This window comes from Mizuhopecten yessoensis, unplaced genomic scaffold (assembly GCF_002113885.1).
Source record: "Mizuhopecten yessoensis strain PY_sf001 unplaced genomic scaffold, ASM211388v2 scaffold9049, whole genome shotgun sequence".
Taxonomy (NCBI): Eukaryota; Metazoa; Mollusca; class Bivalvia; order Pectinida; family Pectinidae; genus Mizuhopecten; species Mizuhopecten yessoensis.
In genome coordinates this window covers 353,754-374,888 of record NW_018407853.1, presented here as the reverse complement: position 1 = coordinate 374,888, position 21,135 = coordinate 353,754, and the positions used below count along the sequence as shown (strand labels likewise).

The 21,135-nt window shown below is 36.2% G+C and overlaps 1 protein-coding gene across 2 annotated transcripts in view; it reads right to left on the bottom strand.

Moving 5' to 3' along the window:
• Positions 1–4,965: 4,965 nt before the first annotated feature.
• LOC110457228 (AF4/FMR2 family member 3-like) overlaps positions 4,966–21,135 on the bottom strand; it is a 121,055-nt gene continuing 104,885 nt past the window's right edge. Inside the window, exons 13-20 of one of the 2 annotated variants that reach the window (XM_021508402.1) lie at positions 15,354–15,475; positions 14,774–14,840; positions 14,228–14,358; positions 13,291–13,362; positions 12,261–12,354; positions 11,789–11,926; positions 10,900–11,095; positions 4,966–10,646 (exon numbers count right to left, since the gene is read on the bottom strand). In XM_021508402.1, the coding sequence (XP_021364077.1) occupies positions 10,525–10,646; positions 10,900–11,095; positions 11,789–11,926; positions 12,261–12,354; positions 13,291–13,362; positions 14,228–14,358; positions 14,774–14,840; positions 15,354–15,475 (942 nt within the window). In that variant the 3' untranslated portion in view covers positions 4,966–10,524. The remainder of the gene's footprint in view (positions 10,647–10,899; positions 11,096–11,788; positions 11,927–12,260; positions 12,355–13,290; positions 13,363–14,227; positions 14,359–14,773; positions 14,841–15,353; positions 15,476–21,135) is intronic. The other variant, XM_021508403.1, reaches the window with a different exon arrangement.

The window sequence follows — 21,135 nt, the reverse complement described above, 5'->3', positions numbered from 1 at the left end:
TGTTTTGTATAATATATCTCATCATTTGGCCAACTGAAATTCTATATAATAATTCTTGTGGCCCATGAAATGACAAAAGATGACAAAAAAAAGATTGATATATCTGCGGCAAGCGCGTACGGAAGCCACCTATGACTCACACAACCACACTTTTCAGGAACAGGCTTTAAACATTTGTTTATACATTTAAGAAACAAATTATACATCAATCACAGAGAGAGATCCATCACAATCTAATAATAACTATATGGCTCACTGGTACACAGTGCTGACAGAAAGGTCCCCCATGTACATGATGATCATCATAGTTTCTCACAGAGACCAAGATTTTCATATTTTCTACATTTCAATCCATCATAAAATATAAAAGATGTTTTACTTTTATCACAAATCTAGCAACAAATTGGTGGATGAAGATATGGCCTCTCTTTTGATGTGGCATGTTTGATGATTTTGTGCAATTCCGCAAAGGCACGTGACTATTATAAACCATCGATAATATATAATTATTTGTATTGTCTTGACCACACTGTACAGGTATTTTGGCCTTCATTCCATACGACGCAGTTTTCTGTCCAAAAAGAATGGATCAACATACATCGTGTTTAGAGAAGGATTTGGACATGTAGATCAGTCTGTCAGCAAATGTGTTTTTATCATCAACAATTCTGGCAGTCATGGCATCCACATAAATTATGCTGTAATATTATTATGGTGAAGATCAGGAAAAGTTAAAATAATCATATACAATGTATAAACACACCTAACAGTTAGTTTCACCAGTCACATGTAGCAAGCCAACTTCGAACATATTTACTGATGGAAAATTAGGAATATTTACAGTATAAATCAGGAAGTATTTGAATAAATTAAAAGTGATGAATGTATCCCCAATACCGAACACATTAGTTTTCTACTTTATGCTTGACCATTGCACAATTGGGTCTTACCATCACCAAACCCACTCTACAATACGGAACTAATATAAATTGGTGTTTGGGGAGGGGGAAACGATTTTCATTGCTAGGGGGTCCTGTTTTTGGAGACAGAAGGAAGATTTTTATTGCTACTGGTCATTGCNGGGGGGGGGGGGGGGGGGGAATCTCAAGGTACAAGAAATATTGTACAAGAAATGTTGTAGAAGAGACCAGACAATGATGAATTAAATTTGGCAAGAACACCTACATGAAAATTATCACAAACTTTTTGTCAGGAAGATTCCCATTTACTTACGAGGGTATCTGTGTAAGGTCCCATATATATATATATATTTATGACTAGACCTGTAAGAAAAAAAATCCAAATGCTGCATGCTGCATTTGCTAATGACACACATGGTACTGAAATTGTCTGAACATTTGAGCTATGAGGAAATGAAACAGTTCTGTCCTAGTAATATTTTATGTGACTTATTGACCACTGTTGTGTCCTAGTAATATTTATGTGACTCATTGACCACTGTTGTGTCCTAATAATATTTAGGTGACTTATTGACCACTGTTGTGGCTACTACCTATATTGATTACCACTAGAAGACCAGCGGAGACCTTATTCACATTAGTTATGTTCAATATTTGGAATGTAGCTCAATGAAGGGGAATGACGATACAGTAAGCACAGATAAAAACATATTTCCACTCGGATAAATTCAAACCTATTCAAAAGAATCATGAAATTATAACTGGTTTATTTCAAGATTTCCTGTTTGTTTCTTGGTTTTATTATTTTTATCAATTTTTTTTTTTTTGAACATTGTTTTAATCTTGAGCAAAATTGAGAACAATAAAGCAAAAACATAATCGTTCCAAATAACTAAAATCAGACAGCAATATTTTAAAATTTATACACCAAGTGACAGAAGGATAAAAAATACCAATATTGATAAGATATTAAAATCAGCATACATTGCTATGTCAGCAGATTCAACCAGTACAACAGAACAAATAGTAATACAACAAGTGGTCCACAGAGCCTGTATCACTCACCCGTTTGTATTCAATGATTCCACTAAATTGAGACTGGTGGCTTTCTTTATCATAATCCAAATAATTGTAATAACACTTGGTTAGAGCAAGAATTGTCATTGTAATTGTTTGTTAATATCACCGCTGTGATACTTTAAAATAAGTCAAACTTGCTTAAGTCAATCTGGAAAAGTTGAGAGACGGACGCCATGCTATGGCATTACAGCTCACATCACCCAAAGGGCCAGATGAGCTTAACACCTGACTTCTCAAAAAAGATTTTAAAACAAATTCCATGGTATTTCAACTTTGCAAAGAAAACATATTAATTTTCTGACTTCAGTAGAACCTAGCCAGCTTCTCTGTATCTCAGAGCACAGTGAAACATTAAAAAATAAACAACACATTTCTCAATGGTTTTGATAAGTAAAATTTAGGAACTCTTGTCCCTTACAGTCACACTATTGCGTTCTTAAATGCATTAGATGCAGTAAAAAATAAAAGATTGCTAAAATTTCAAAGGAACCATCAATATTTGCTTTGCACATGGAATGCTTTTGTTGTAGAAATGAATTTAAGTGTCAGTTCTCCTTATAATGATAACGAGACTTGAGACTGATTACTAAACACATCAGTTAAGCATGCTGTAGGTGAGAAGATAAAAGCACTTGTAACGAGCACCATGTGCAAAGAGTGAAAGTTTTTTTTGTCAGTCACACTGACCCATAAAACCAAATCTCTTCCTACAATTCCAAAATTTTGACAAAAATGTATTCAGTTGTATCGGTATATGGAAATTTCATCATGTAGTATGGTTTTCACTCTTCTCTTACATGGCTATTATTTGTGGTCTTTCTGTATTGTTTGACCAGGGTAGAAAACATGATTAAGGATAGTTCCTGACAACAAACTGATTCCTGTGACATGGAAAATATCAACAACCATCATAAAATGATTCTACTGTTGTATTGCATACATAATGGTATCCTACTAAGATCTACTTGCATGACAGAATTTGCATCTAGACACTGATGCTGCCTCACATCAAGTTCAGGGGAAGATAACTCCGGTTATAGCACAAGAATATACATTTATAAGATGTCTATTTGATTGGATCTGTCTGAATGACATCATACACACAAGACATGGTTAGGCATATATGGTCACCATCGTCATGGGAGAAGGGAGATTACTCTGTTCCTCTCCAAAAATATTGTTTGCGTATATATGATATGATTTACGTAGGTCACCATTTAGAGTAAACGAAATTGAAAAAAAATGTACTTGGAAGTATATGTACATGATTTATATATATATATATATAGTAGATCAACGTGTATATAGACCATTTGATAATCTCTGTACAAATACGTAGCATGATATTCAAGTGCATTATGATACACAGGTGCATTCAAAATAAATAGTCAAAAATGTCATGCTGGTATTAACGTTAATGGTTATAAATATATGATCAACTATGTCTAATGTAACTCTTGGAAATAATAAAAATAAAACAGACCCTCCTACATTTACCACAAAGGCCACAGTACACAAACACGGGTAGGTAGATGTAGCAAGCAGATCATCCAAAACCTTTACTGGAGTAAAAAAAAAAAAACATCCAGTAAAACCATAGCAACCTGTGATTTGAGTCTGACTAGAAATGCCTTCAGTCCTGGTGAATTACATCTGGCACAGGTAAAAACACACAGGTATCATAGGGAGGGCACTTAAGTACCATACTAGATATAACAGCTGTGATACAAATAGGGAGTGCACTTAGGTACCACACTAGATATAACAGCTCTGATATAAATAGGGAGGGCACTTAAATACCACACTAGATATAACAGCTCCAATAGAAATAGGGAGGGCACTTAATTACCATACTAGATGTAACAGCTGGGATACAAATAGGGAGGGAACTTAAGTAACATACTAGATATAACAGCTCCAATACAAATAGCGAGGGCACTTAAGTACCATCCTAAATTTAACAGCTGTTATACAAATAGGGGGGGCACTTAGGTACCACACTAGATATAACAGCTCCAATACAAATAGGGAGGGCACTTAAGTACCATACTAGATGTAACAGCTGTGATACAAATAGGGAGGGCACTTAGGTACCATACTAGATATAACAGTTGTGATACAAATAGGGGGGGCACTTAGGTACCACACTAGATATAACAGCTGTGATACAAATAGGGAGGGCACTTAAGTACCATACTAGATGTAACAGCTGTGATACAAATAGGGAGGGCACTTAGGTACCACACTAGATATAACAGCTGTGATACAAATAGGGAGGGCACCTAAGTACCATACTAGATATAACAGCTGTGATACAAATAGGGAGGGCACTTAGGTACCACACTAGATGTAACAGCTGTGATACAAATAGGGAGGGCACTTAAGTACCATACTAGATATAACAGCTGTGATACAAATAGGGGGGGCACTTAGGTACCACACTAGATGTAACAGCTGTGATACAAATAGGGAGGGCACTTAAGTACCATACTAGATGTAACAGCTGTGATACAAATAGGGAGGGCACTTAGGTACCACACTAGATATAACAGCTGTGATACAAATAGGGAGGGCACTTAAGTACCACACTAGATGTAACAGCTGTGATACAAATAGGGAGGGCACTTAAGTACCATACTAGATGTAACAGCTGTGATACAAATAGGGAGGGCACTTAAGTACCATACTAGATGTAACAGCTGTGATACAAATAGGGAGGGCACTTAAGTACCATACTAGATGTAACAGCTGTGATACAAATAGGGAGGGCACTTAAGTACCATACTAGATGTAACAGCTGTGATACAAATAGGGAGGGCACTTAAGTACCACACTAGATGTAACAGCTGTGATACAAATAGGGAGGGCACTTAAGTACCATACTAGATGTAACAGCTGTGATACAAATAGGGAGGGCGCTTAGGTACCACACTAGATATAACAGCTCTGATACAAATAGGGAGGGCACTTAGGTACCACACTAGATATAACAGCTCCAATACAAATAGGGAGGGCACTTAAGTACCATACTAGATGTAACAGCTGTAATACAAATAGGGAGGGAACTTAGGTACCACACTAGATATAACAGCTGTGATACAAATAGGGAGGGCACTTAAGTACCATACTAGATATAACGGCTGTTATACAAATAGGGAGGGCACTTAAGTACTATACTAGATGTAACAGCTGTGATACAAATAGGGAGGGCACTTAGGTACCATACTAGATGTAACAGCTGTGATACAAATAGGGAGGGCACTTAAGTACCACACTAGATGTAACAGCTCTGATACAAATAGGGAGGGCACTTAAGTACCATACTAGATGTAACAGCTGTGATACAAATAGGGAGGGCACCTAAGTACCATACTAGATATAACAGCTCTGATACAAATAGGGAGGGCACTTAGGTACCACACTAGATGTAACAGCTGTGATACAAATAGGGGGGGCACTTAGGTACCACACTAGATATAACAGCTGTGATACAAATAGAGAGGGCACCAAATAACTGTAATAGATAGAAGAGTTCTGATACAAATAAGGGGAGTACCGAAGTACCAGGGATTGATGAAGATAATGTAAAATGCCATAGCCTAGCTACACACCCTGTGCTGCCATATGTAATATCTCTGTGGAGGAAGGCTTTTCTGTACCCTATCAACAATACTAGTCTCCTAATTACAGGAGGCATTACAAGGAAAGATACGGGGAGGGTGGGATTCCTAGGCTTCAACACTTGACGATGGAGGGCTTATTCACAATGCTAGGTTTGTGGAAGTACACTGATATTTAGAGAATAAAAAATAAGAAAGAAAAAGAGTATACATGCATGCATATTCAGACTTAGATTTTATCTATGAACTTCTGAATATGTGAAGTTTTTAGAACACTACCAACTCAAGGATGATATTATGATTCACACAGCACCAACTCTCTTATTTCACGAGCCATACACCAGTCATACTGCACCACTAGGACCGCTCCACACCAATGGGTCAATAAACTAATACAATTATACAGCCATCAAGCTTTTGTAAGAAGTTGAGTTATTTAGCTGTCAGTATGGCAAGATGCGTCATGGAAATCAGGTCAACAAAATTTCATCATGGAATGTGGGGAACACATGCAAGTGTGTACCCTGATTTGGCATTATCAATTGTCAGTGTTATAATCTCTATAGGATAAACATATCAACCCCAAGCAGGACTTTGTTGTCAATAATGTTTCAAGTTTAACTTGTAATTTTTCTAACTGGGTTTTAATAATCTCATGTCAAGCGATTGTCAAATTATTCATCGCTGTTAACTTTACCTAGTCGACTCATTATCAGTGGAAAATCTGACAACAGTTGCACTCCGACGGGGACAACTTAACACAGATAATGTCTTGCTTGAATCACATTGTACAGTATTACCTGTATGTCAAGATAAAGGTTTTAACAGGTCAAATATCCATCTCTACAAAGTTTTAAGTCAGTTTTCAACTTTCTCCACATTTTCAAGAAATAGCTCTTTAAGAGCTAACATTATACTGTTTTAACATACCACTCTAAGTGTTATTGTATCTTGTCATATGTCGGTCTCTTTATTTTTAGCATTGTATGTAACAAAAATGATAATAGGCATAATTTAAGGTTGCATAATATCCGTAGATGGTTTAGGATTGTTGAACACAAAATCAGTTCTAGCCAACATGGGGAAAACTAACACTAGGGCAAAGCATCTAACAAAATGAATGGGATTTGCTAACAGCAGCAGACATCCAGTCTTGTGTGGCCTACATGGAATGCGCTAGTCAATAACCTTTTCACTCAACAAAACAATACAAATGTAACAAGAAAACATGATACGGGAAGAAAAATATTGAGGAAGATATAAAGTGTTTATGTCTGAACCAAAGTTCAGCCTTATTACGAAAAATAAGCCAACAAAATCTTAACATTATAATCAAATACTGATGCTTCAAATACCTAGACTAAGTTCCTTTTTCCCTGACCTGCCGTATACCAGCCGTTTTGCTAATACGGCCCTACTTTATTTTTTTCCGTAACCATGGGTACTTGTGATTCTTAACTTACTTTTTGAGATTAGTTACCAGTAACCGGTCATATAGCTTCTTGGTAAGAGTATTGTGAAGTTTAATCATCAGTTCTATCAAGGAAACACCTTTATAAACACAAAATCACATAATTGTGTACAGATAGTAAGTTTTAAACATGATTTCTCCTGTATTGCATGATGAGGTCAATTTTTTGGGAGGACTATGGTACTTAGAATTTTGCCCAAGCACTGGACTAACAAGTGATTTAATGAATATAGAATCATAGCTGTGATGGAAAAAAATTGAATTACGATTTTTTCAAAAATCAAGCAAAAAATTATTTTGTGACATTTTGCCTAGCTTTCATTAACCTACCGGTATACCTGCCCTGGATGTTTGATATGAGGCTGGTAAATTCTACACATTGACAGTCACCACTGCTGATTGCATTAGATGTTTGTTACTGAATGATGGCCGTACATAGAAATCCTTGCTTTAAATACATCTCTATACATATGTGTTCAGATTTGGTCCTTTTTCTCCAAAATAAGTCTGGTCATTCTACTTCAAAAATTTGCAAATAAAAGTACAAGATAATTTTGTCCAAAATACAAATTCTTCAATAAGTAAAAAATATTGCACAGACTAAAAACTCTGTAATCTGCTTTAATCTCTACCCAAAGCAAGACACCCTTGTCTCTCTATATCTTGCAATATCATTGCTGAACTCTGTGTCAGTGCTGTACTGTACCTTTCAGTCAAATGAATGATTGCTGGAATCATTGTTTCTTACTGTTATTTCAAGCCAAATATTCACTTGAGTTACAAAACTTCAAGTTTCCCAATGCCATAATAGACAGTATAACGTGGTGTTTTACCAAACTTCGCTAACACATGCCTTTCTATTAAGATTTTCGGAACAAAATTTCAGTTGTTATAGCCTGCTTTTGAACTTGCACGGAGGATTATTTTACTGGCTAAACATACATTTGAGAAGACAACCCTGGATGTACCAAATACAATAGGCTACCAAGCACAGCACTAGCACAGTACCAATTATGCTGCCAGCACAATAACAGCTGAATTATCATCACTGCATCAGCAACAGCTGAACTGCCAGCAGTAATCCATACATTTACATATGCAAACTAATGGCATTTCCTTATTTGCCAAACAGGAATATATGGATTTTTTTATTTGTTTTCAAACTTAGACCTTAGGTTCATGAGATAATCAACTATGTAGCAAACAAACATTTTTTTTCAGTTATAAGATTTCTCCATATACACGGACTACAGTAGTTCCACTGGAAGATATAGAGATTCAAGGGTAACCATTTTCAGATCTCAGTTCAGATCACAACACATACATAGGATCACAGAAAGAGTTCACAACAGATAGGACTAAATGTGGTCTCTGTATAGTGTACTTGTCATATAAATAACTCGCAAATACATCCATGCACACCAGACTTTACGAGACAGATCACAAATGCCTGACTGTAAACACCTCTTGAGGAAATCTACCAGCTAATTAGGCCACACCAGCAAGATTATAGCACTTACTTGAGTCTATTTCCTACCTATATAACTTAATTGTTTAAATTATTCCACACATTTTGAAGTTTGTGACCTTTGTGAAAGCCTAATGGTCAGTCTTAGTTCATTTGATATGCTGATTGGTGGGTGAAAGATGACTCTTTTCTGACTGGCAATGTCATAGCCTAACAGCAAGTTATGTATAACTGGCAATGTTATAGCCTAACAGCAAGTTATGTATAGCTGGCAATGTTATAGCCTAACAGCAAGTTATGTATAGCTGGCAATGTTTCAACCTTTTTATAGGCCAAGTATTATTATAGCTTTTAATGTTTTAACCTTAGGATAGGCCAAGTATGCCATAGCTGGTTATGCTACAATCACACAGCAGGCTAAGTACATATCATATAGAAGGCTAAGTATAGCTGATTGGTCATACTGATAAGGTTTCTTTGAATGCTGTTTGAAGAAAAAAAAAAGTTAATATCAAGGAAGAAACATATTTTCCACATCAACAACAAGATATATTTATATATTAATTTGCGAAGCAATCTTACGAGATATTTTTGCTTACCAAACTTGGTATTAATAATAACTTCTTCCTCCAAAAATACTGAATATCCTTTCCCTTGCTGTAAAGGGTAATAAATTAATAGTACACAAAACGGGTGTACCGAGTACAAACATGACTTCAATGGGTGATTTGATATGGCTTTGACGATTGGAATCACTCCCATTAGAATAAAACACAGATAAATATATGTATGTGTCATACCTTCATCATATTATAAATAATTTATTCTGTTTGTCACCCATCATGAATCAAATTTTACATAATAGTAATATTGTGTACAATAATAACAAGCTTAAGTCTTTCCATTCTCGGAAATCTATAAATATTTGCACTATTTTCCTCGTCTCAAGGGTGTAAGAACTCCTCTTAACAATATTTTAATATCACAAAATAACAGAAGGCGACACACAAGATTGGCCAACCCTTGTGAGGTCGATGGCCTCGACTAGACTGCCACAACTCTACCTCATACACCTCCTTGTTATATACCATGGTATCCATAGCAACACTTACAAAAGTCACATTTAAAAGTTTTCATGGCAACCAACAACTGGCAACAGTCATTCATATCCATCAATATGAGCCGAGATATGTTAGGCAGTGCAAGATTTTGTCTTCTGCTTGTGTGAGCAACTATCCAGTCACAACTACAGGGTTAAAACCAGACCAGTCAAAAAAGATAAAAATACAGGAGTTATGAAAAAATCAGACCAGATCTGTTGCCTGGTTTACTGTAGACATAAGGTGAAATAGATGAGTGTAAAGTTCCATTAATGTCCATTAGTAGATGTCCTTTTACCAAAGTGATGCTGACCTTCTTACCAATCTTGGCATTAGACTAGCATCCCTGAACTTGGATCTGCTTACCAATATCAGTATCACACAAGATAGTAATGAATAAACATAGGCCTGTTCAAATGGCTGAATATAGGCCCATATTTATCATTCACAAGTGACTCTAGGATTTTTTCCCCCACCCAGTCATCCAATGTCTCTGTTCAGCACCATCCAATAAGGAACCATGTGGCCACAAACTCTGTCCTTGTCAACCCCCATGTACAGCACCATCCAATAGCAGGCCTTCTTCATGAACTATGAACTTTGACTTTGTGGTATGTCACCCAGCACTTGTCAAAGTGGTTTACATAAACAACAGCACCTAATACATACAGGAGCACTTAAGTTGTCTCCCTTTTTTGAACACTTTAATGATAGGGAAGGCTATAGTCATTCTATGTCTGTCCTTGAGTTCAATACAGCTTCAACAATGGTAGTCTGTTCCATTCATTGCCCCATAGTGAGCGGTTATTTTTTAAAGTGAGTGACACCTAGCTGGCCCGCCATGGGAGCTGTTTGGCTGCCTTTGTCATGTGTCTTTCAGCCTCTCCTTGAGTCGCTGGAGACCTGTTTGCACATACAACACTAGGTCAGCTATACTGCTGTTCAGGGTCAGGGTCCCACATGGTTCATCTAACTCCGCAAACCAATCTGTGGACAAAAAACCCCAATTCATTTCTTGCATAACATATACTGTGCTGACAATCTATTTTAGAACTATGAAATATTTTAAAGTAAAATAATATACATGTAATTTTCCAAATTTACAAAAAGTTTAAATGAAACTGAAAGTATACAACGTAAACAATTGAAAACACACTTAACAATGTCTCAATTACATATGGAACGAGATCTTATGTTTGAACTCAAGCAATGCTGCATGAAAACTGAAATGTGGCCTTACCTTTGAACTCATGCATGGCTACATCGGCCTGGTCCCAGAAGTCCTGGCCCATTACCAAGTAGTTGACTGTACCTAGGTACTCCTGGGTTATGGAATGTATGCGGTGGGGCACGCTCACACTACCAGGGGATGACATGGTAGAGAGGGCCACCACTCCTCCACCCAGCTTGGAGGGTGTCACTTCATTGCAGCTTCCCTGTAGGCATACAGACTTAACTTATAATTGAGCAATATCACCATCAAAAAAAGAATATCTTATCCAGTCTTTGAATTTAGAATTTACACACCACAGACAATGGCCATTGTCTATATTATTTTGATTTCTTACTGACCAACTGAAATTTTAAGACCAGACTTTTACCACGAATACAAGAATATTTTATTTCGTACTTGATAACAGGAACATACAACATTATGTGTAATCATAAAGGAAGTAACTACTACATGTATATTCCGTCTTTGCGTATTGCAGAGTTATCTTCTCTTGGGAGCAGGTATTGATTGTTACGTCATTGGTTTGTGCGAGAAAATTACGTCGTTTTCTCAAAAATTGATGACGTTACTCTCACAAACAAGAGACGTAACAATCAATACCTGCTCCCAAGAGAAGATAACTCTGCAATACGCAAAGACGGAATAACTGCCATTGAATAATTTAAGACAATTTTGTCTAAAAAGTAAACGATTCCTATAAGCCTACAGCGTTTTTCATGGTAATTGTCCTTTGGTTAACCATTAAGCTCCAACACTGAACTTCCAAAAAAATAAAAAATAAAAAAAATAGAACACTTATACACCTTTATAAGGTGTTATGCAAAGGTTTTTTTCACCTCGTTTCTTAATTGGAAAATGAGATTGAGAACATTCAGTGAAGGTTTGCTGTACTTACCAGAGAACCATTGGAACCAACACTACCGGATGGGGAGGGGGTGGGGGACATAGGGGATGGGGTGCCAGTGGTACGCGGCCAGTTGGTCTGGTGAGGTGAAGGAGCATGTGAGGGGGCTGGTGGGGCTTTGGATGCCACCTGTAACACAAACAAACAGACCATCAGTGAAATAAAAATAAACTCTACAGACACTTTACATACTACTTTTTAGTTTCCATTACAATAAATATAATACACAAAACATTTCCAAGTTTCATACACAAAGGACAAATTTTACTCCTTTCACCTACCAAATGATCATCAACATTTTCTTTACAGCAGAGTACTTCATATCTTCAAATGTGGTCAGTGATACAGTGAATAATCATCGACATTTGGACTAGAAAATGTCTGTAAAACATACAAAGTTGGCAGTTTAGAACAAAGATTATTTTGTGAAGAGTTGCATCCCTTAGACAGAATAAACTCCTACCTTGTTGTGCTCCTCGATGACTCTTTTGAATTTGAGCGCTTCTGACTTTTTTAACTTGAATAACTTTTGGCATAGCAATGACTGGATTCTAAAACTGCAAAACAAAAATCAAAAACAATTATATTAAACTACTATAACAAGAAAAAGGTGAACATCAATTGCAATATGAAGGACGTTCAAATATAAAGACTGAACAAATAGATACAGAGCTCACATCCATACATGTCAACCAAAAGATAACGTTAATTTCATTTCACACAATAAGCTTATTTATGCAATGAGTTAATAGAAAATGAGAAAAAAACAAAATGAAGGGAATTCTACAGGAAATGTAGAACAAGAGTAGTAGAAACATTGAGTTACTTCCCCTACAACACAGAACCAGATTATTTTGCGAAGAACTACTTCACTTGGACAGAACAGATCCACTACCATCTAAAAATTGTTTTAATTTTTTTCTTCCCCTCTCTATATGTTGGATTGATATTTGGTCATCCGTACATCTATCTTGAGAAAGTTTGATCAAAATGTTACTCTACTGTTTTTGACTTTGTCCTTTTAAAAGTTTGTTATTTGACTTTATTTACTAGAAAAGTAATGTCCTTCCAAAATGGGGCGACTTGGCATGTATAAACATTCAATATGCTCAATTGTCGTTTGCTATATTTTACCAGTACGTGTGTATCTAATGGTAATAGGAGGTAGTGGTATCAATAGTGACATTCACCTGGACATACATGCCTAGATCATCAAAGGAGTGTAGGATACAGCTGCACGCTACCATTGTGGTTTACCTATCTTTTATTTCATCAAATCAATCGCTATGACATCAACACAAGAAAAGGACAAAAAAATAATCTTGGAATTATGGTTTGCTACAAGCCTGGTAACTACAGAAACAATGATAACAGATCAATATTTATGATGCTCAGGAACAATACACTATTAACATTCCAGACTTAGAGGTCAAGTTACTCTGTAAATACCAACAGGGACAGTACAAAGAATGGAACCCATTCTCTTGCTGTACCTTAATACTGCTAGTTTTTTCTCCTTCTCTGACATGGAGTTGTCATTGGTGCTTCTGAACCTACATATATGGCTGAAAGGAAAGAGAGAAAAGGTTAGTTGTAACATGGGTAATTACTGCAGCCTCAGCATTCATGCTGCTCAAAGCTTTTATAATAATTTCAACAAAACTTTACAGAATGCACTTGGAAAATTGCTCTGCAGAAAAAAAAAATTAGAACCAAAATGTATTCATTGTACTTGGAATACCTCCTGCTGCTACAACCTAATAGGCGATTACTCGCTTTGCTGCCCGACTTATAATTGATCATAAGCCGGCATCATTGATTTTCCCCAGCATAGCCCACAAATCTAGGCTCTGGGTACTTAATAGCTTGTATAAAGTCAGTTATAGGTCTGCAATTTCATTAGGAGCCGAGCATCGGGTCCCTAAAAGACAACATGTCTCCTGCTCTGCTGGTGAATGAAGCCACAGGATGTATACCTAATAGGAAAACACACTTGCATCTTCCAGAAATAAATCTAGAGCTCACGTTGACAATAGGCTCTGATCATCTCACTGTGTTGTACACCACTTTAATTTCATTCTCTATCAAACACAGCTTAAAACCACTTCAAATCTGCTGACATCCAGGCTATTACTACTATAGTAATTTAAATTTCAGCTTCACAGGTCAAACAATTTGCACTTTCAGAAAAACCTCTAAGGATTCTAAAGACATTTAATTTCAAAAGTTACATATTGTGCACAAAAATTTCCTTGATAATTATTAATAATTGTACCAACTTGGTTGATATAATAGTACTTCTTATAAAGATCACTTTCTGACAATAATTTTGAACACATAAGCCTTGTTTTTAAAAAGCTTGCCCCTCTTTCCAGGTGAGACAATCAAATAATCAGGAGTGACTTTCCCATGCCATGTTAAACTACTCACGTGATGAGTTTAAAGGTGTCGCGATACATTCGGAACACATCCGATAGATGGTCCCGTTCCATGGCATAGCCACACTGGATAAAGGACAGCACTGCCTCCGTATACATGAGAGATTTAGCCAGCTTATCTGTCTGCTCAAATAAAACAGCAGTGTAAATATTAACAAACAAATCCATCTAAATACCTGAATTCTTTTAACCGAGCACGATTAGGTTAATATGTTCATCATAAATATTGAAAGGTATTTCAATGTTGTAGGGCAAATCTTTTAAATATATCATTGATAAACAAAAAAAAGTTCTGATCAAGATTAAAATTGTTTTCAATAGAAGATTTCCCATAGAATACGTTAATTGTTATAACTTTTTGAACTGTTTTTCACTGATGAAATATAAATGATACTCAAAACATAGCAGTATATAAAATACCCTCTTTACTATGTATACTTGACTTATGATTTGATAAATTAGAATGTATAAGAGTACTTAAATAAATGGAACATTATCAAATGGTTGATAAACTAGGATGTTGGTCATAGATACAAACCAGATTGTCAGCATCGTGCTTGAGTTCCTTGGCTCTGCTGAGGTACACATCTGCTGGGTCCAACCTGCTGGTAAATGTATAGACCTCAGATACAGTAAAAACAAACTACCTCTTCCTTATGAATGTACTTTTATTACACCTAGGTGACAAATTAACACATGTATCATACTTGCCAAATTGTACTATATTATCACGTAATACAATAACAGGTGAACTGTATTAATGACGTCCAAACCAGTGATATGACTGTCTTAATGATGATTAATTTTACTATGTGATCTGCTCTCCATTCACTTTTGTAGATGTTTCTAAGATGTCATCTGACCTCAATATCATACTTATTTTATGTCTTTGTCAAAGTATATTTTTTCATTGTTAAAAAGTTTTGAAAATATTTCCAATAGTCTCCATTGGATGAGAGCTATATACACCCAAGTCAGCTTACAGTATTTGAAATACATGTATCAGAAGTTGAAAATGATAAGGTAAAATATAGAGGACAGCACAAGGAACTGTTCCAGAGACAGCCTAACCAATGATAGATCAGAGAGGTACCATGTGATCATGTTGAACAACCTACCTATCTTCAAGGCGTCTTGGGTGATTGGGCACGTCTCCGTCACCCTCACGGTTGATGGTGTACAAGGTTTCCACAGAAGACAGCTGTCCCTCACCACCAGGTGGCACCCTCAACTGATCTTCCTGTAGAAAAATAAAATAAAAAATCTTTACATTCAAATTTCCTTCTTACTAATATTCAGCAACATTACAGTTCTTTGTTTAAGGTCAATGGACAAGATCAAAGTGTCACCTGTGTATTCCTAAGATAAGGAGGTTTATTCTTTTTTCCCTTCAAATTTTCAAAAACAATGGATCCCAGGTCAAGCTTCAAATATTATTTTAATACTGGGGATACAATATGGTTCTTTCTGCTAAAACTGTAGCAGTAACACATCATCATTCTGAATATATGGCATAATATGTTGCCAGCCAAACACTCCTACACTGGCTACAGGTATGTTAATACTATCAACAGAACATGCCTATGCTGTATCCTACATGACAAACTGGCTCACCTTACAATTTATTTGCTTCATCAGGCATTACTAAGAAACCAAACCATTTTTGGGAATATTTCTGTAACTCTCGAGGAGAAAGTTCCCAGACAAGATATGTCTGCTATAAAAACATTCATAATTTGTAAGATGTGTGGACAAGTTGTAAACTCAACCATTACTTGGAGAGGACCAATGTGCAAAGACTCCTACGTGGCTTAAGGAAATCATTTGTGTTCCCTTGAATAGATAAAATGAATATGAAAATCCATTAAAGAAATATATTGAGGAATAGCGAGACTTTTACAACCCATACACTAATGCATTAACAGCAAGGAGATACAGGGAGACATGAAAGTCTAACAATGAAATGCTGACAATAAAACAGAATTGGAGCTTTACAGCGAGACATTGCTCCCCAAGGGGCAATATCAACCCTACAAAAGGCTCGATCTGCACACTCCTGTGTAACTTCATGCTGTTCCACCAAAACAGCACTGAACTGTCTAACATCAGTTAAAGTGTGTTTTACCTAATGACAATGATGCACAGTACTGACAGCTGGGTCCTAGATAACAACAGACTGTGTGTTCTGTTAAGAACAACAATCATCATCAATGTTAGCTCTTCTATCTACCCAAGACTGCAGTTAAGAACCACCATATAACCTAGCTTTACAGAAAACTAATTATCTGAATCAACGAAACATTATTCTTGTTTAACTCTACCACCTAGTTATGCTAAAGCGAGAAATGTTAATCTGTCTACTCTACAAACTTTTTCATGAATAAAGGCTATAACCAATATAAGGCTGCTTTCTGCCAGGTCTTTAAATAATAATGTAGAACTTATTATCAAAGACTGAAGCTAAGCAACCAGCATTGTACCATTCTGTCATGTCCTTATCTCAATCTACCCCCTATTAAAACCAAACTATGCTAAGAACCAACATCATACCCTGTCTAATTTTATTTACAATTGGTTTTAAAACTAGTTACCACCAAAACCTAACCAAGTGTGGAACACAATGTTACCATCCTACACACATGAATCGGTTGAGGGGTTCATGAGATATCTTGTTCGCCTCCCCCTTGATAGGGATATACTGAAATCAGCAGTAAACAGTCATCTTAACATAAACTAGACAACTTGTACTGTTAAATGAATGCCTGCTTCATGTTGTTCTTTCTCTGTCATTAAAAAGTACCTGTGAATATTATGAAGAAAATGTTGATAGATGGTTGTATGACAAGACAGCAGTTAGAGACCCGGGATAGCAGTCATTGCCCTGGAGCTGTAAAACCGCGTCAGGGATCGAAAGGAACCTTTTCATCAGGTTGTAGGTCATATTGTGACCTTGCGAGGTCAGTCTGTTACTAGATCAATCACAGAGACAAAACCATTCCTACAGGTCCTAACATATCTTACCCTCAGGGGATAGTGGTCAACTGTAAAATACACACATAGGTGGAAATATTCGACCCAGAGTTACATTTATCATTTACTGTGTACAAAAAGAATAGGCTGCCAGGTTAATATTGTTTATGCAGTATTTAAAACACACTCTATTTTGAGAATCTGACCAATACAAAGAGCCTCCAATCTGTCTGATGCTGTGAATTTAGCATAAAAAAGATTTATTCATTGAGCCTTAAATATTGCATTCCTTTATTGTAATGCATAAAACATCTTGAAATAAGTTTAAGTCAGCTACTGAAAAAATGACACAACTGTGATCCATTATATCAAAGTGTTTTTGCAAGACATACAAGTTGGGGGTAAATCCTGACCCCTGTATGTGGCAAGCCTCTAACATTTGGAGGGTCAAAGGCCATTTTTGGGAGGTGCATAGAGAAAGTAGGTGTGGACGCTGTGTGATTGTACAGATCTGTCTATAGTAACACAATTACAAACATCAGTGACCACAACAAGGCACCTTTACAGGATGGTTGCGTGTACCCATTTTTTCAGAGGAATAACTCAATGATCAACCCTATGTAGGCTCCTGATGTCTTAGGTCATTACATTGGTTCTAACATCAGTGATGTACAACAGCCATCATCATCAATTTCTAAACAGCAGAAACTGCATCGATTCAGAAAATGTCGAGAGTAAGATGGCTACATGGATACATAATTGCTGATAAATTGTCTGATGCGTTTCCCTCCAAAAGTCAATAAAATTAGATGTCATGAGATTGAGAAAAAGCCCTGTTAGAAATTCTAATGGAACAAATTTCTTTCAACACTCCGCTAAAATAATGTGAAGGTTGAGAATGTTCTCCCGATAGTTATAACATTGGAAACAAAGCATTTACCACACAGGTCTGAACCACTTATTGGTAACATCTATAATGCAGTACCAGTGGGTGAATGGCAAGGGCAGTGCTGTACATGTTTAATTTAACCAGAATGAAGCGTAGAACAATCAAAGGGATACCTCTTTGTGTTAGCTTTTGATGAAAGTTTTTAGCAGTATAAAGAATAGTAAATAATGCTTTTAATGCTATAAATATGCCACCGATAACTTTATATATGGAAACCTATTCTAAGTATTTGTCACACTGCAGATATATATGCCAATCTCTTATTAGTCAATCAGCCAGTCATAAAGTCCTGAATGACCTGCCTCCATCAGGTTATTAAAGTTCACATGCCAAGGGGGGACAACCAAAGAGGAATAACACTATCTGGATATGACTGCCTCCTGTTATAAATGCAATATAAGCTCATTGAATGCCATATTCCGTCTTTGCGTATTGCAGTTATCTTCTCTTGTGAACAGGTATTGATTGTTATGTCATTGGTTTGTGTGAGAAAGTTGCGTCGTTTTCTCAAAAATTGATGACGTCACTCTCACAAACTAATGACGTAACAATCAATACATGCTCACAAGAGCAAATAACTCTGCAATACGAAAAGACGGAATAGTGTTATATACTTTCTTACATTAAGATAAGATCTGCATCATTTTAATATTGGTTAGCTGACATGCTATAAAAAATGTAGGAGAAAATCTCTGGACAAAAAAAAATTCAAATACTGAAATGAGAGACAAAGGGCAATCACTTTTGGAAAAATTGTCAAATCAAAATTCTTTTAAGGGAGACACAACTTCATATCCTGATTATAATGTATACCAAGTTTCAAAGAGATCGATCGAAAAATGTTGGAGAAGATTGCTTGACAAAAAAAAGTTTATGCCAGACGGACGACGCCATACCATAATACTGTCCTGACGGCGTATAAAAATGCACACAACAATAGCATCGAAAAGATGAAGTCATAAATAAAATGGACAATTGGTGATAACATGTTACCAAACAACACTGACTTGACAGAAACACTGTTATCTCCATCCTGTACTGGTGTCCATGTCCTTCACCCAACAACCTGTTAACCTTTCGAAATCAATCAAAACTCTTATTGATTAAGCGTAGAGATGACTGATGTAACCATCTTTTGTATTTGATTGGTTAACATTTGACAAATTGATATTTCCCACGGGCAGCTTTTATAGAAAAATCACAACAAGATTTAATACCAATGACAATTGGTTCTTCGAGTCTGTAAACACAGGAGACATGCTCTGAATTATCTCTCTTATGACATTAAGACATTCTGTATGAATCTTATAAAATAACGCATACATTGTACTACGGTGAAGTAGCTACAGGAATTATGAAACATTTAAAATGTAGAATAGAATTCAGTGATTCTACCAGATTGAGTAGGATGATTCTGTCATTAAAATGCATTATTTCTATAACGAATTGTACCACTATTCTCAAAATAAAATAAAAATATGTTTAAAATCATCTTTTTCCCTATTTTACAATAAAATATGAACTATCAAATAATAAAATCCAAAACTTCTGATCACTACAAACAAACAACATGACTGCTAGTATATCCATGAATGTAAGTCTAGACAAAAGATAAAGCTGGACAATAAAATGAGGAATAAAACTAGGCTAGCAAGAGTTAGATTTCGAGCAGGTAAGTAGGGGTAATGTTCCCTCTAGGAGTACAGTTGTCATATTAATCAGAAACATGTCTACAGGCCTCAAATATTGATCCCTTAAGGCCATGCCATGCAAGTTTCCGGTGGTCGACACCGCTCTCAACAGGCTTCATCTCTCAGCATCCCTGACCAACAAGACAATCAATTACAGAATTATCCCTAGTGTTGTGGAGTTCACTCTACTTCGGCTCCCATTATTGTAGGCCAGGCAGCTTCGAATCAACCCCTGAGCAATCACCCATTTACCCAATGTCAAATCACAATCAATAGCAAACAAGTCTTTTGTGTCTGTAGCTACTAATGCTATCAAAATTTAAGCAGAAATCCTGCTGTGATTTTTAATGCTGAAGTCTCGTGAAGGGAGCCAATATCTTTCCCAGACATTTTGGCATTAATCTTCCCTTTTTAATGATTTTTTTATTTCTCCACTTGATGTCGGTACCAAGTATCCAATTTGGAATAAGATTCAGATTTTCAGCTCTATAGACATGCAATACATTTTTAGATGTTCGATCATAAATCTTTCAATTTTATCAATTTTTATTATCAGCTTTCTTCCTGTACATGAAAATCACAAGCATGCAATATAATAACTTCTGATATGGAATACCTATGGAAGATATATGTAGCATATTCAATGCATATGGTATTTAATTTAAACGTGTCAGAAATTGTGTAATCTATACAGTTAATGCAGCATTTACAAATTGTTTTATTCTAAATATTTTAAACCATGTGTGTGACAGTATGATTCTATAGTCGTACACCGAGCTGTAATAATGGGAAAGTACATTCTATATAATTATCTATGATTATACAGTACAATTCTCTGGTCTGGGTTAATAAAATCCATTTGTCTGTGATACAGTACAATGATATAGTCTACCACCCAGCTGTTATACACGGTTACTACAAACTATCACCAAGCTGTTATACAGGTTTACTACAAACTATCACCCAGCTGTTATACAGGTATACTACAAACTATCACCCAGCTGTTATACACGGTTACTACAAACTATCACCAAGCTGTTATACAGGTTTACTACAAACTATCACCCAGCTGTTATACAGTGTTACTACAAACTATCACCCAGCTGTTATACAGGGTAACTACAAACTATCACCCAGCTGTTATACACGGTTACTACAACCTATCTCCAAGCTGTTATACAGGGTTACTACAAACTATCCCCCAGCTGTTATACACGGTTACTACAAACTATCACTCAGCTGTTATACAGGGTTACTACAAACTATCCCCCAGCTGTTATACACGGTTAC